Source organism: Nanorana parkeri, unplaced genomic scaffold (genome assembly GCF_000935625.1).
Source record: "Nanorana parkeri isolate BGI_ZX_2015 unplaced genomic scaffold, ASM93562v1 scaffold63, whole genome shotgun sequence".
Taxonomy (NCBI): Eukaryota; Metazoa; Chordata; class Amphibia; order Anura; family Dicroglossidae; genus Nanorana; species Nanorana parkeri.
Genome location: NW_017306331.1, coordinates 1,475,317 through 1,488,383, shown reverse-complemented (window position 1 = coordinate 1,488,383; position 13,067 = coordinate 1,475,317). Strand labels below are relative to the sequence as shown.

General features: G+C 39.3%; 1 protein-coding gene across 1 annotated transcript in view; it reads left to right on the top strand.

The window, feature by feature from the left end:
- PRKCE (protein kinase C epsilon) overlaps positions 1 to 13,067 on the top strand; it is a 306,814-nt gene that overhangs the window by 197,976 nt on the left and 95,771 nt on the right. The window contains exon 10 of the mRNA XM_018576287.1: positions 802 to 975. Coding sequence (XP_018431789.1) covers positions 802 to 975 — 174 coding nt within the window. The remainder of the gene's footprint in view (positions 1 to 801; positions 976 to 13,067) is intronic.

The following is a 13,067-nucleotide window of genomic DNA, read 5'->3' as shown; positions in this document are numbered from 1 at the left end:
AGCAGTCCATTGTTTGGAAAGAGAAGAGCGGATGGTGACTATGACTAGGGTGCAGGTGAGGAGGAGCAGAGGCTGCAGTGCAGAAGCAGGATATTATCAGTAAAAGAGCAGACCATAATGAGGCATTAAAATACCTTTAATCATTTTTTTTTCTTTTTTATGAAGTTAGTGGAAGTACCTGCATTTGACTTGATATTAGCCTCTTGCACTCCTTTGTACAGTGGGAGTGGGAGGGGGCAGGAATAATAAATGTGCTGACAAGTAACATGCTGATAGGAAGACTAAGCATGGAGATGACCTCATTAGCCTGCTGCTAATCCTTCTGTCCAGTCAGCAGGCTAGAATGGGGGAGATGACAAAAAAAAACCAGAGTGATGGCAGAATATGACAGAGTGGTCTATATGGTCTACCCCGTGTAATTCTTTTGTTCTGTTGTTTTGTTTTTGTTTTTTTTATTAACCTGTTTGTCACACGCCTATTTAAATTCACTTACTGTTGACTAACGCACTACGTTAGATACCTAAAAACATTAACTCTCCAGCATTTCAGTGAAACAGAGGATACTGAAAGCTGCAGCAGGTATGTGGTCCTCTGGGTACTTAGGCTACGTATGCTATGTATCTATCAACCGCTCCAAGTATTACATGCAAACCATGTAAAAGGTCAGTGTAAGCAAAGTGCAGCTTTCTATACACGTGCCCACAGTATGAACATACCCATTGAATGAACATGTACAGTATATGTGTGTATCGGCTCAGGTTTTGCAGGCGGTGACTATAGGTTTCATATCTCTGCTCCTAGGTTATGCTTGCTGAATTCAAGGGTAAAGATGAAGTTTATGCTGTGAAGGTCTTGAAGAAAGACGTCATATTACAGGATGATGATGTTGATTGCACTATGACAGAGAAAAGGATCTTGGCTCTTGCGAGAAAACATCCGTACCTAACCCAGCTGTACTGCTGCTTTCAGACGAAGGTAATGTGAGCATGTCTGGATTGTGTGTATTCCAGCTTCTACTAAGTCCTACTTCTGTATTAGAGCTCTAACATCTGGCCCTGTACTGCCAAATGCAGTGAAGCCCATGACAGCCAGTCAGATTCCAGTTTACCAATGTCAGATTAGTGGAAGGTGAATTCCATTAGCTGCTCTGGGTTGCAGCTCCTTGTTCTGCTCAATAAAGTCCTTGGTAGATGTTGATCATCTGACGGCAACTTTCTTATAAAGCTTAGAAATCTCTAAAATACTTGATTTTATTGCTGGTTTGGTCTCCGTTGGGATTTGCCCGACACTTACCTTGTAGGTCCCATCTATCACCAGACAATTAAGACACATTACTTACCTTACTCTGCTAAAAAACAAAAACATGGCTGTCCTGAAACATCTAACAATGGTTCTAAATCTTCCTTGCTAAAGCTAAAAATAACATTTTGGAATGGAAATAATTTGACGTTTGTGGTGGAATTGGTTAACATTTAGGCAATATATCCAATGGTGACACCTGGTCAAGTGACAACTGTCTAAGGTGAAATGTCCCCTCTCTTTGGAAAGATATCCTCATTAAATCCCATAGAGTTTAACTATACATCACTCTATCCAACACGAAAAAAACATTCATAAATGAAAATGTAAAAGCTGCCATTTGTTTAGTACACCTGGCTGCAATGCTAGCACACATCATTTCAGTTATCTACTAAGTAACTATAAATCCGAGCCTTTGAAAAAACATTCTCTGGTTCCTGCACAACCCTCTCTGACCCACTTTAGTCTTGCCTACACATTTCGAAAGAAAACTATATACGGAAGAGTCCAAAAAAACTAAAACCCTGCTGGTTAATATAGCCTTGATCTTAAATGAGACAACATGAACAGTGAATCACAAAAAGCATGGGGCCTTAGAGCATTGTACACCTGACTGGTTTCATGCTTCACAATGAAGAATTTTGTGTAAGCCTAAAACCGGTTTGGTCTTAAAGTGAACCTTTCCTTTGACCATGCACTTAACTCCCCTCCCCCAGCAGCATGCACTTACATTTCCGGCTTCCTGCATCACTCCTTTTGACCACGCAAAGAGAGAAAAAAGTGACTCTTCCATATGACAGGACTGGGTGCCTAGTGTTTGGTCCAGCACTGTAATATGGCATCGGGGAAATAGCCCATAGCCCTGCAGGTGCTTCAAAAAGTCAGTTTCAGAGTTTACTCAGGATTTTTCCACTGGTTTTGGTGGCTGAACAGAGTGGTGCATGCAAGATGAGGAAAGATTGGTACATGCTGCTGCTAATGGGGTGGGAGCAGAGTGGCTCTTTTTCTTTTACCCTGTATTTTTTGTTTTAATTGTATTCAGAACAAAAAAATACTATTTTTTTTTGTTTTGTAAAATGTATATATCGCATTTGCATGGTCAAGGCTACAATTCCAGCTTCTCCAGAACCTTATTTACTGTTCCAGGTTACTGTTGGTAGGTCTGAATTGCAGGAAATCAGATTACACACACATTCTGCAGAATGTCTCAGCAGAGGGACCCTACACCCCATTTAGAGACAGGAGCAATCTGAATACTTGCAGAGGTAGTAATCATGTGTGCAGGCACTGCTGGGCTGTCTTACTAGAAAGTCAAGCACACTCTGCAAACCAAGTATCATTGAGTTACTCTGCAATGAATGCATATTAGTGATATATAAATTTTTTCAGTATGTGGAAAAGTTATGTAAAATGGTTTATAAATTAAAATATATAACCCAAAAAAATGTAAAACCTAAACTCTGATAAATATAGATGTGGCAAATTTATTTTGACAATTCTAGTTTCCTATCTTTTTGAGTTAATGTCCTTAATACTTCCTGAAAAGGTGACCCCAAACAAGTATGCAGCTCAATTGTGTCTTTAGTCTGATTTCACTGATGCTTACCTTGTTTGAAAGCATTGAAGTCTCGGAGGCTCAGTTTCCATCGTTGACAGCGATGGGAAATTTCCTTGAGGGTTATTACAATGTTTTGGGGGGTTTTTTTAAGTATCTGAAGCCCAAACCTTTTTTTTTCTCTCTGTTTAGCATAGAGTAGGGAAGGTTTATGAACCAGATAAGGTTTTAGTTACAGTTTATTCCCCCTCTGGGAAGATTCATCCGATCAGTCCTGGTGCCCCTTGATACTGGGACTGAAAATGAGAGAGAGCCCAAAATTTTACAGTTGCCACCATAACAAAAAATAGAGGGGAGATCTTCAAAATGGGCCCCTTGTTCTGGTCTCAACTGCATCAGGGGGGGATTTCCCCTCACTTTATAGAGATTTGTTCTTGTTTCCTGTTTTGTCTGCAGTTCAGGAATTGGAGGTCATAGGGGGGGTGCCTAGAGATGTTCTTCAGGATAACTTTGTACTTTTTCATAACCGTGCCAAAGCCACAAACCATGGTGTGTGTTTGTATTATATTCTGCATGTAGAAAAAGAAGTATTACCCATAATTGTTCTCATCAGTACGATGTTGTGTACGGGTGAGATCGTGTGTGTTTTGCTCAGCTATCCAAGCTTGTCATCCCTCTTACACAAAAGGAGATTAATTTTTATGCATGAAGAGGGGGAAATACCATCTAAGCATTACACAAACAGGATCTAAGAGCGAGTTACAAAGCATTTTTTGTTTGCAGCATTTTATTTATGCAGTTCCAGCAATTATGCTATTTTTACCATAGATACTTCAGTACACAGGAAATAATAGGTAGAGCTTGCGGAGATAAGACTGTAGCAGACACTTGTAAACAGTGCGCTGTGTAAGAGGATCTTCCCTTTACAGAACATATCTGTCTGTAAAATGATTTCTATTTCATACATATAGAATAATTATTAGTGCTGCAAAAACACTAATTGGAAAAATAAATTTTGCCTTAATGAAAGTTTAGCTGTAACTAATAAGTAATGTCTTGTAGAAAACCACTTGGTGGTAGCAGAGCCTTAGGCTTCTTTTCTGAATTCATGATTCGAGACGTGGATGTGAAAGAAAACAGGCCTAACCACACAGCAATGAGCAAAGTGCAGTAGCCCTTAACAACTAATCCCTATTAAAGTTAGACATATTCAAGTTTATGATTGGTTGTTATGCGTACTGCACGTTACTGAGCTTTTGGGAGCTATTTTTTTTTTTTTTATATATGGCCAAAAGAGTGTATAAGGTATGATATACTTAGGTAATTACTGTGCTCCATGGACAGTATTGATGGTTTGCCCCTTAAATGTTGTTGTGTATGCAAATGTTTCCTAATTTCTGCATAAAAAATGTAGTCATCATGTATGGATGTATTCTGAACTTTTAACAGTTACTTCCCTTACTCTCTCTTTTCTCAGCATTTATGTTGATTATAGACCTATTTATTCAGCAATAACTTTGTCATCACTTAAGATAACTGTAAAACACAGTAAAACATTTATTTTCTGGACAAACAAGGCTTTCTTTTTATTTTTTTCTTTATTTTCTATACATAAAAGAAACATAAATATTAGGGAAGATTAGGGTTAACTAGGGGTTAAAAAAGGGGTTAAATAAGAACAGGTTTTATTAAAATGATGCTAAACTCTGGATTTACATCCTAAAAATGCATTCAACAATTCTACAATATGGATGTATAAATTAAGTTATGTTCTCTGTCACATTGTTATCTCATGTTAGTTCCATGTTTAACACTTCAAGGATGGTTTGTCAACTAGAATCTATTGAGCTGCGTATGTATTCTTCTGTGCTTTACAGCGTTGTAGCTGTTGTTTTGTATCTTACAATTTTCTTTAATAAAGTTGGTTTGGATTTTTTTTTTAAATGCAATCAAGTACCATAACTATTAACAAAAATGTATCTCATTTGTGTATCACACGGCCGTAGATCCTCAAATCATCTCTGAATTGGTGCTGACACTGTCCTTTCCTTCGGGAGGGTGACTACTTTTGTGGCCCATGGTTCCTGTGTGTGTTGTAAAGTAGCCAACGCTCCAAGCTCGCCCCTGTGATGGACTACAATCTCAATACAAATTAGTAAACTAAACAACAAACTGACGTTTTTAAAAGCATGTTGCTTTTAAAAACGGGAAGCGGGGGGCAGGGCATGCCAGCTACACCCTATTTTTTTTGACATCCTGTTAGACAAGTGTCCTACCATTCCATAATCCTGTCCGGTAAGGAAAAAGGAATATTGGCAATATTGGGGGGGGTTACTAAACAATATCAAACTGACATTTAGGATCCCAGAATACAACATACTGACACTTGGAGCATAGTATAAAGGTTGGACATCTCTCATCCAGGCATTCTCCAGGGGAATCAGGGCTCTCAGTCTCTTATCTGTCACAATCGGATGTAGTCAGTCAGTTATGACATCATTCCCAGCTAATGGATCTACCTGCAGCAATTATTCGTGTTCTGTTCATAGAGTGACAGGGCGAAGCGGGCCCTAATCTAACATAAACTTTGATAACCAAAAGCAATGGAATATTTTCCGTAAACAACAACAAAAATTCCATCCTTCCGATGAGTCATTTGATTTGTTCCTAAAATGTATCACCCAAACAGGGAAAATATGTATTCTTTCTCATTGGTTCACAACCCTAAAACAGGTATTTAACTAACGTGTATTTTTGGGGGACTATGATGATGAGTTCTCTGCATCTGAGTTCACACCTGGTGTGGCCATACTATGGGGTGTCCTTCCCTGAATTACCCAGTTCAGTTTACTCAAAACTCCAGCATAGGGGTTCAGTTGTCCTTGCTTGGCTTTGTAACACAAAGGAATAGGTTTAGAAACATAAAAAGTTCTTACCACTGGAGTCCCCAAAAGATATGAAATACCTGTTAATGATTCAACCAGCCACCTTCAAACTGTACCTACAATATCAATATCAATTGGAGTTGGGATATAAAATCTTGAATTTTTATTACTTGGCAGGATTTCTTATTAAAGATTTATGGTTACCCCCTGACTTAACTTTACCTGTTGTGAGACATTTCAGTGTTAGTGTTGAGGGTCAAAGGTTAGCTGTTTTCCAACTCCTGAGAGTGCATAACCGTCTCAGAGATTTATAGTTGTTTACATTCCACTTAACCTAAAGAACTCTGTTGTTTGACCCTGTTGTACTCTCTCAGGCATTAGGATAGAGTATGTGCGTGCATTTGAAAGAGCAGCAGCTTGCATCACCTCTGACCCCAGACAATCAAGGTGAAATGTCAAGCTCGGACAAAGCAAGTCCTCTAAAGCTAAATATTGGGGGAAAGTTACACGTTTATTTTATTCCGGAAGTGCAAATAGTAATTATGACATGCAAGAGCCTAGAACAGCCAATCAGATTAAAATTTCCATTCGTTTAGATTATCAAGATAAGATGAATACTGATTGGTTGCTCTTTGCCAAAATAATATGTATTCTGCATGAAGCTGTTTTAAAGCTCTGCTACATATGCATAGCTTTTTTTTTTTTTTTTTACTGTGAATTTTAGGAACATCTATTCCAGGAATGGAAATTAATGAACCTTAAAATAGATTACAGCCTCTCCATGGGGATAAGAAATAAATAATAAACCACAAGATTTATTTCTACGTCAACAAAGCTCCAAATGCTTCATGTTTAAGATGCCATACTAATTTTATTTTAAGGCATTTCATTTTAAAGCTTTTCTTTTTTTTTTTTTTAAACACGGATAGAAATGGAAGAAAAAAATGTTGCCTGGTTTTCTTTGGCCTAAGCATATTCATACTGACCTGGAACAAGCAGGCAGACCTGGAGAGTCAGAATCAGGTCATAACTCCTATGATACACTTAAGCAATGTTGCTGTAGAAACCTCTCCTAGTTATAAGAATAAAGTTAATACTTGCCTCTCCTGGTCCCTGTGCTTCGCTGTGGAGAAATTGTCTTCTAGCACCAACTCTTTCACGTGTGATGATCTGCAGCTTAAAAAGTGTTAGCTGGAGTCGGGCTCTAATTAATTTTTTCTGTAACATAATGTCCAGGTAAAACTACATGTCTGTCTAATGCTACCCCTTCCACAAGGTGACAACACTGCTGTTCATATCACTACTGTACAAACATCCTAAGTTGCCCTATTACAGAAAGCAGTAAATAAAAGATCATCTGGCAGGATCAACGTGTAATAAAACTGTATTACAGGCGGTACTTAGAAAAAAAAAATGTTTGTGTTGAAGCTACTGAAAGACTGCATTATGTAATTTCAGCATGGGCAAAGGCAACTCGCATATTTATTTCATGACAGGTTCCCTTTAGTAACAATTTCCAAAAAAAGGTTATCGGCTATTTCATCAGACTTCTTCTGTTATTTTAAAATGGAGAGGTCCACCATGCCTACATCAGTTGGCAAACAGGAGTCCAGCCAATTGTTCGACCAATTTGCTTGAGAACATCCACTGTTTTTCCATATGACCAGTCCACAGCAATGCATTGCTTTGCTAAATCAAAGTGCTGACTGCTGCATTTTGGGTGCATTAGTCTGCAGATTGTCATTCAAGTCAGTTGAAACAAATTTGTTAAAAAAAATGTGTTTAAATGCATGTCAGTGCATTTTACTCAGCTCTGCTTTTGTGGAAGAGCCCTAAGTTTTCTTTAGAAACATGACAAAGCAAGGGGGCTTCTATCTGTCTCTTATAGATACGGATGTTTCTGTACTACTACTACTTCTACTACTACATGTTGAAGCAACAAACTATCTTTGTAGTGTATGATACACTAGTGTACGTAGCCAGATTTGTATGTGCATGGTCGAAGCTGTTAATAACCGTATTGAAATGGGTCAGATTAACATTTTGTCTTTCCACTTTGGTTTCATTACATAACCGTATTTAGGTTATTTGTTTTATATTGCAGCTTATTGAATGCAGCGGGTGATGTCATGTAAAGTGAAGAAGACTGACAAAGTGTATGTGAAGTTCATGGGTACTTGTGCCTGGCTATACCTACTAACCCCCAACTTGGATACTCTGCAGCCGCACACAGCTTCTTCATGTTAACACTTCCAGTTCCTCCACAACTTAGAGTTAGAGTAGGGTGACCAGATATCTGAGATGAGTACAGCCAGGCACACGGGGTGTATTATTTGTTAAAGATAAATGGAAATCTGGAAGCTGGGTCCAAAAAAAGGCAGATGGGGCAAATGAATAGTCACTAGTATTGCCTCTGGTCTCCCTGCAGCTGATTTTTCCCCATTATCAACTTATGATGCTTTGATCTGCATTGTGCCTATGTGGAGGTGGTCGCCTTGGTAAAGGTGCAGGGATTTGCTTCCTCATGTCAAAGCCTCCAGCACTAGTCACTGTGAGCAATAGTTCCCTTTTTTTTCTTATTTACTTCTTATCATTTATCAAATTAACCACCATAGAGGTAATGTTTGAACACTATACCGCCATTGAGTAGTGGTGAGGATCTAGGAGCAGGGACACCTGCATTAAAACCTAGGACATATGTCCCAGGTGTCCAAGTCCAGTGACCCCACTGATCATATTGTCTCATCTTGATGCATTTTTTAACACCTGTTATACACTTCTTTATTTTCCTTTGTTTCTCTAATCCCTCTAATCTTAAATTCTCTAATTATGTCCCAGTGTCCTTCTCTCCTTCTATTTCCCTTTCTATCTACTTGCCTATTTCTTTCTTGAAACTTTTCCCAGATTGAACTTTTAATTTGTTTCATGTTTTATACCAGCAGAGTCGTAACTACCGGTATGTCTTTAAAAAGTATCTTATCTTTAGAAAGTATACCACAATAAGGAAACTTGCAGGGGATGCCAGTAATTTGGCGTCATACTCCATGCAGACATCCCCCAACTTACATCCTTTTTCTATCCCCCCCGTCTCTTTCCTCCCCTTCTCCCCCCACTCTCTGTCCCTCCTCTCATTTGTATAACATCTCTCAATACTTCCCATTATTGAAGGGACATTCCTCCACTTGAATCATTTTTTTTCAGGGAACAGCTCTTCACTATGAAGATTCCTGAATAATCAAGTTAAAACAAAAGCAGTTTACAGAGGAGGAGCGGATGTTTAGTAAATTCAGTGACTGATTTATTTATTTGAAATCCCGAAATAAACTGTGTGGTTTCAGTTCTTATGTGCAACAATAGAGGAGAGTGTTGGGAAGTGGATGTCATATATTTGGGTAATTCCTGCAATGGATTGGTGGCAGTGCTGTGCTCTGTGTGCTATACATTTACATCTGCAGGATTATTCCATAATACCGATGGCAAGGAGTGAGTTTTCAATATAGTTGGTTTTGCTTTCTCAAGCAATACATAGAGATGTCTACACACTGGTAGAGCTTTTGTTTTCAGGTTCTATTTCCTTGTATCTCATGTATTTTGGTATATTTTAATTAAGTGGCCTGATTAAAAGTTTCACCTTTGTGTGTATATAATTGTTTTCTAATAATATAATTGTATCAGGCAGACAGTTAGTGTTTAACTCACGCTACCACCTATGGGCTGTGAAATGAAACCATTTTTTCCCCCGAATAAAGCAATCAGCTTCCACGTGATCTCTAGTTCCCAGTTTGATTTGTTTGTATAATTCGTTGATAAGAAAATCATTTCAGTTTAACCCTGTTCGTATTGTAAAGTGAGGACACACATATACGAAATAAAGACTGGTACCAGTTGTGCTGGACGCTCCCTTATTTCCTGGGGCCAGAAACATTTGCTCCTCTGCACTCCTTTAGTGTTGCCCTAGTAAGGGCTAGCTCACACCAGTCCCAGTGCATTCCGGCACTATTCGGTGTCGGAACGCATTGGATGGCATCCCAGCTGGCTCACTGTTTTTGGGCGGCAGGGGGCGTGGCAGCTAATTGAAGTCAATGGCACCGCGGCCACGCCCTCCAGCCTCAGTGCAATCGCCCGCACATCAATGCCTGCGTTCTGTTCCGGTGCGGTCAGAAAAAAAGCTGCATGCACTATTTTTTCAGACCAGACCGGAACGCAGGCATTGATGTGCCCCGCATTCCGACGATCGCACTGCGGCCGGAGGGCATGGCTGTGATGCCGTTGACTTCAAAGTGAGCCAGCCAGGATGCTATCCAGTGCGTTCTGGCCCTCAATTGGGCCGGGAACGCACTGGGGCTGGTGTGAACTAGCATTAATGTTTTTACTTTTACCCCCCTTAGTATGCCATAATTTTCTACAGCTTTTCAGAAGATGGTGATACTGAAAGTGCAACTAAAACCAAAACTTTTTTTTTATTTTGGACAGAGAAATGGAGCATTATAACTCCCCTCCAAAATCTGAGAGTGTGGTAAATCCCTGGCTGTCACCTTTTGGTGGGTTTTCCCTCTATTCCTGTTCTGGTGACAACTTGAACTTTGGGGGGTTTTTCCACCTTCATTTTATATGATAACGGTCACCAGGACAAATAGGTGAGTCTCCCTAACGAACACCCAGCAGCAATAAAAACCGGACAGGTGTTCTAATCCCTCTCCACTCCTCTACTTTAATAAATATGACATGTATTCTATTTCTCTGTTTCTGTATGATTACCTTGCTTTTTCCTCTGACCATGTGGTTTTCTGGACTGTCAGACTTCAGACTATTATTTATATCTGTATTAACTTTTGAACATCTAGTGAAATAATTGTTTTAGTGATTCAGAATAATTTTAACTATGCTTGTTTTCCCTTGCTCTCTAACTTCCCTTAAGTCAGTCTACAAGTTGCTGTCCTCTCATGCAACGTACTCTAGAACTGAAGGTGTTATTGAGCCTGTATAGCTCTCTACAGCCTCATATCTAACTTGCTCACTCATGTTACAGGCTGTCTGTACAATCTACTAACGTTTGGGTTAAACTGAAAACTATTCACATATCTTGAAATCAGAATGTAAAAAAAACAAATTATTGAAAGAGTAGATTGTAGCATTTGTGCCAGGTTTTTAAGGGACACAGTTATTTTACTCTTGTCCACAGGCGGTTTTGTCCTTAATTTGATGTGTGTTTGGAACACATGTCAAACACAGGTCAGATAAATCCCATTGACTTTAAAGGAGTGGTACACATGGCAGTGCAGAGCCTGCGCGTGGCCTGCTTTGTGTTGCGCTGGGTTTATTTAGACACAACCTGTCCTATTGAGGTGCATTTGAACTGCGGGTCAAATGCAGCTTTTTCTTCTTTGTCATTTGAATGCAGATGCATGCATATAAAAGGAAAACAACCCTTGACAAGAACTCCCATCAACATGATCAGCTTATCTTCCCTCTCTTGCAGAGATACAGTCACTGCTTGAATCTTAAAGTGAAAGTAAAGTAATTTTCCTAAAAATAAAAAAAGGTGCCCCTGGAGTGATTAGCCATAATGTGCTAGTATGCACAGCACATTAGCACATTATGGCAGACTTGCCTGCCAAACCAATTACTTCCAGTGCTTCCATCTTCGTCATGGTCTTCTTCTTCTGGGTTTCGTGTCTTTGGCCACTTGATTGGCCTGGCCCCCGATGACGTAACACCTGCGCACAGGAGTTACATATTATCGGCATGCCGTGTTGCTGCGCATGTGTGGCTTAGTGTACAGAAAAAAATAATTGCTGTATGGCATCAAGAAACTTTAGGCATCAACACTTTTGCATGTGTTGGTTGCCTGCCTCTCTCTGTGGTGCTCTATAGCCCCCTCCTCCAGCTGGTCCCTACCTCACTAGTGTGTCCCTTTTAAAGTGCAAGAACACTACTGATGTAGTGGCTGAGGGGTCAGCAGAATGCAATGGAAATATGCAGAAATCCGACACCAGGAAGTGTCAGATGCTGAAGATTCCACAGGGGCTTTAGCTCTGTACGGGAGCAAAGATTGATTGCATTGGTGTTGGTACTAGTAAGTATTATACATATAGTTACATAGTTACATAGTATTTGAGGTTGAATAAAGACATTAGTCCATCAAGTCCAACCTATTAGGATCTCATTCTAGGAGTACCTGTACCCCTGTATATTACGGTCCCTTAAGAAATCGTCCAAACGTTTCTTGAACAATTCCAATTTTTTTTGCTGAAATCACCGCCTGCGGCAGTGAGTTCCAGACCCTACCCGCTCTCACTGTAAAGAACCCCCTTCGCCACGTGTGCTGGAATTTTTATTCCACCAATTTTAGGTTATGGCCTCTAGTTTTTTTAATGGAGTTAATTTTAAATAGTTTATCGGTAATTTTGCTGTCCCCATTGAACATTTTGTACATGGAAATCATATCCCCCCTTAATCTCCTCACCTCCAATGGGAACATGTTTAAATTTAGTAGCCTCGTCTCGTAGCTCTGGTCCTCCATACCCCTAATTCGTTTTGTTGCCCTCCGCTGGACTTTTTCCAGCTCAAGGACATCTTTTCTTAGTACCGGTGACCAGAACTGGACCGCATACTCCAGATGAGGCCGAACCAATGATCTATGTACCAATGATGTACTATTGATATTGTATGTACTAATGATGTACTATGTACTAACGAACCAATGATCATATGTATATATGTATGATACATGTATCTTAAAAGGTCCTGTTTTTTTTTTTGCAACTGTCTTGGTTTAATATATCCAGTAATTACTTCATGCAACCTATTCTGATAATAATTGCATCTTATTTGCAGACTTACATTTAGCATTCGGTACAGCTCTGTCTAAACAGATTGCGCACTCATATTGTAAAATGTGTGGCCAGCTTACTGTCTAAATACTGAGAACTTTCTGCTTTGCTCCATAGCCCTAGAATCTGATTGATGGCTGTATGGCGTGCCCTGTGTCAAGGAAAATGTAATGTACATTTACTTTAGTGAAAACCTCCTGTGTATATCACCACCGCCATATACAGGCGACCGCAATTGTTAACTTGAATGACAGTAAATTTTTATTCCCATCTTTTGTAATGTAAACATATTAAAATGTTTAGTTTAGTTCCCCTGCTCAACATAAACAGCAAATTTTGTGAATTATTTTATTGGCTTCGTAAGACGGGAAAAACGATTTAATCTTCTTGGGAACTTGCTATTTCCTTCTTTTTATTAAGAAAACACAATATAATTAATTTGGCCATACGCGTGTTTGTTTTTGCTATATGGTTACTTGATAATAACAGTTCTGC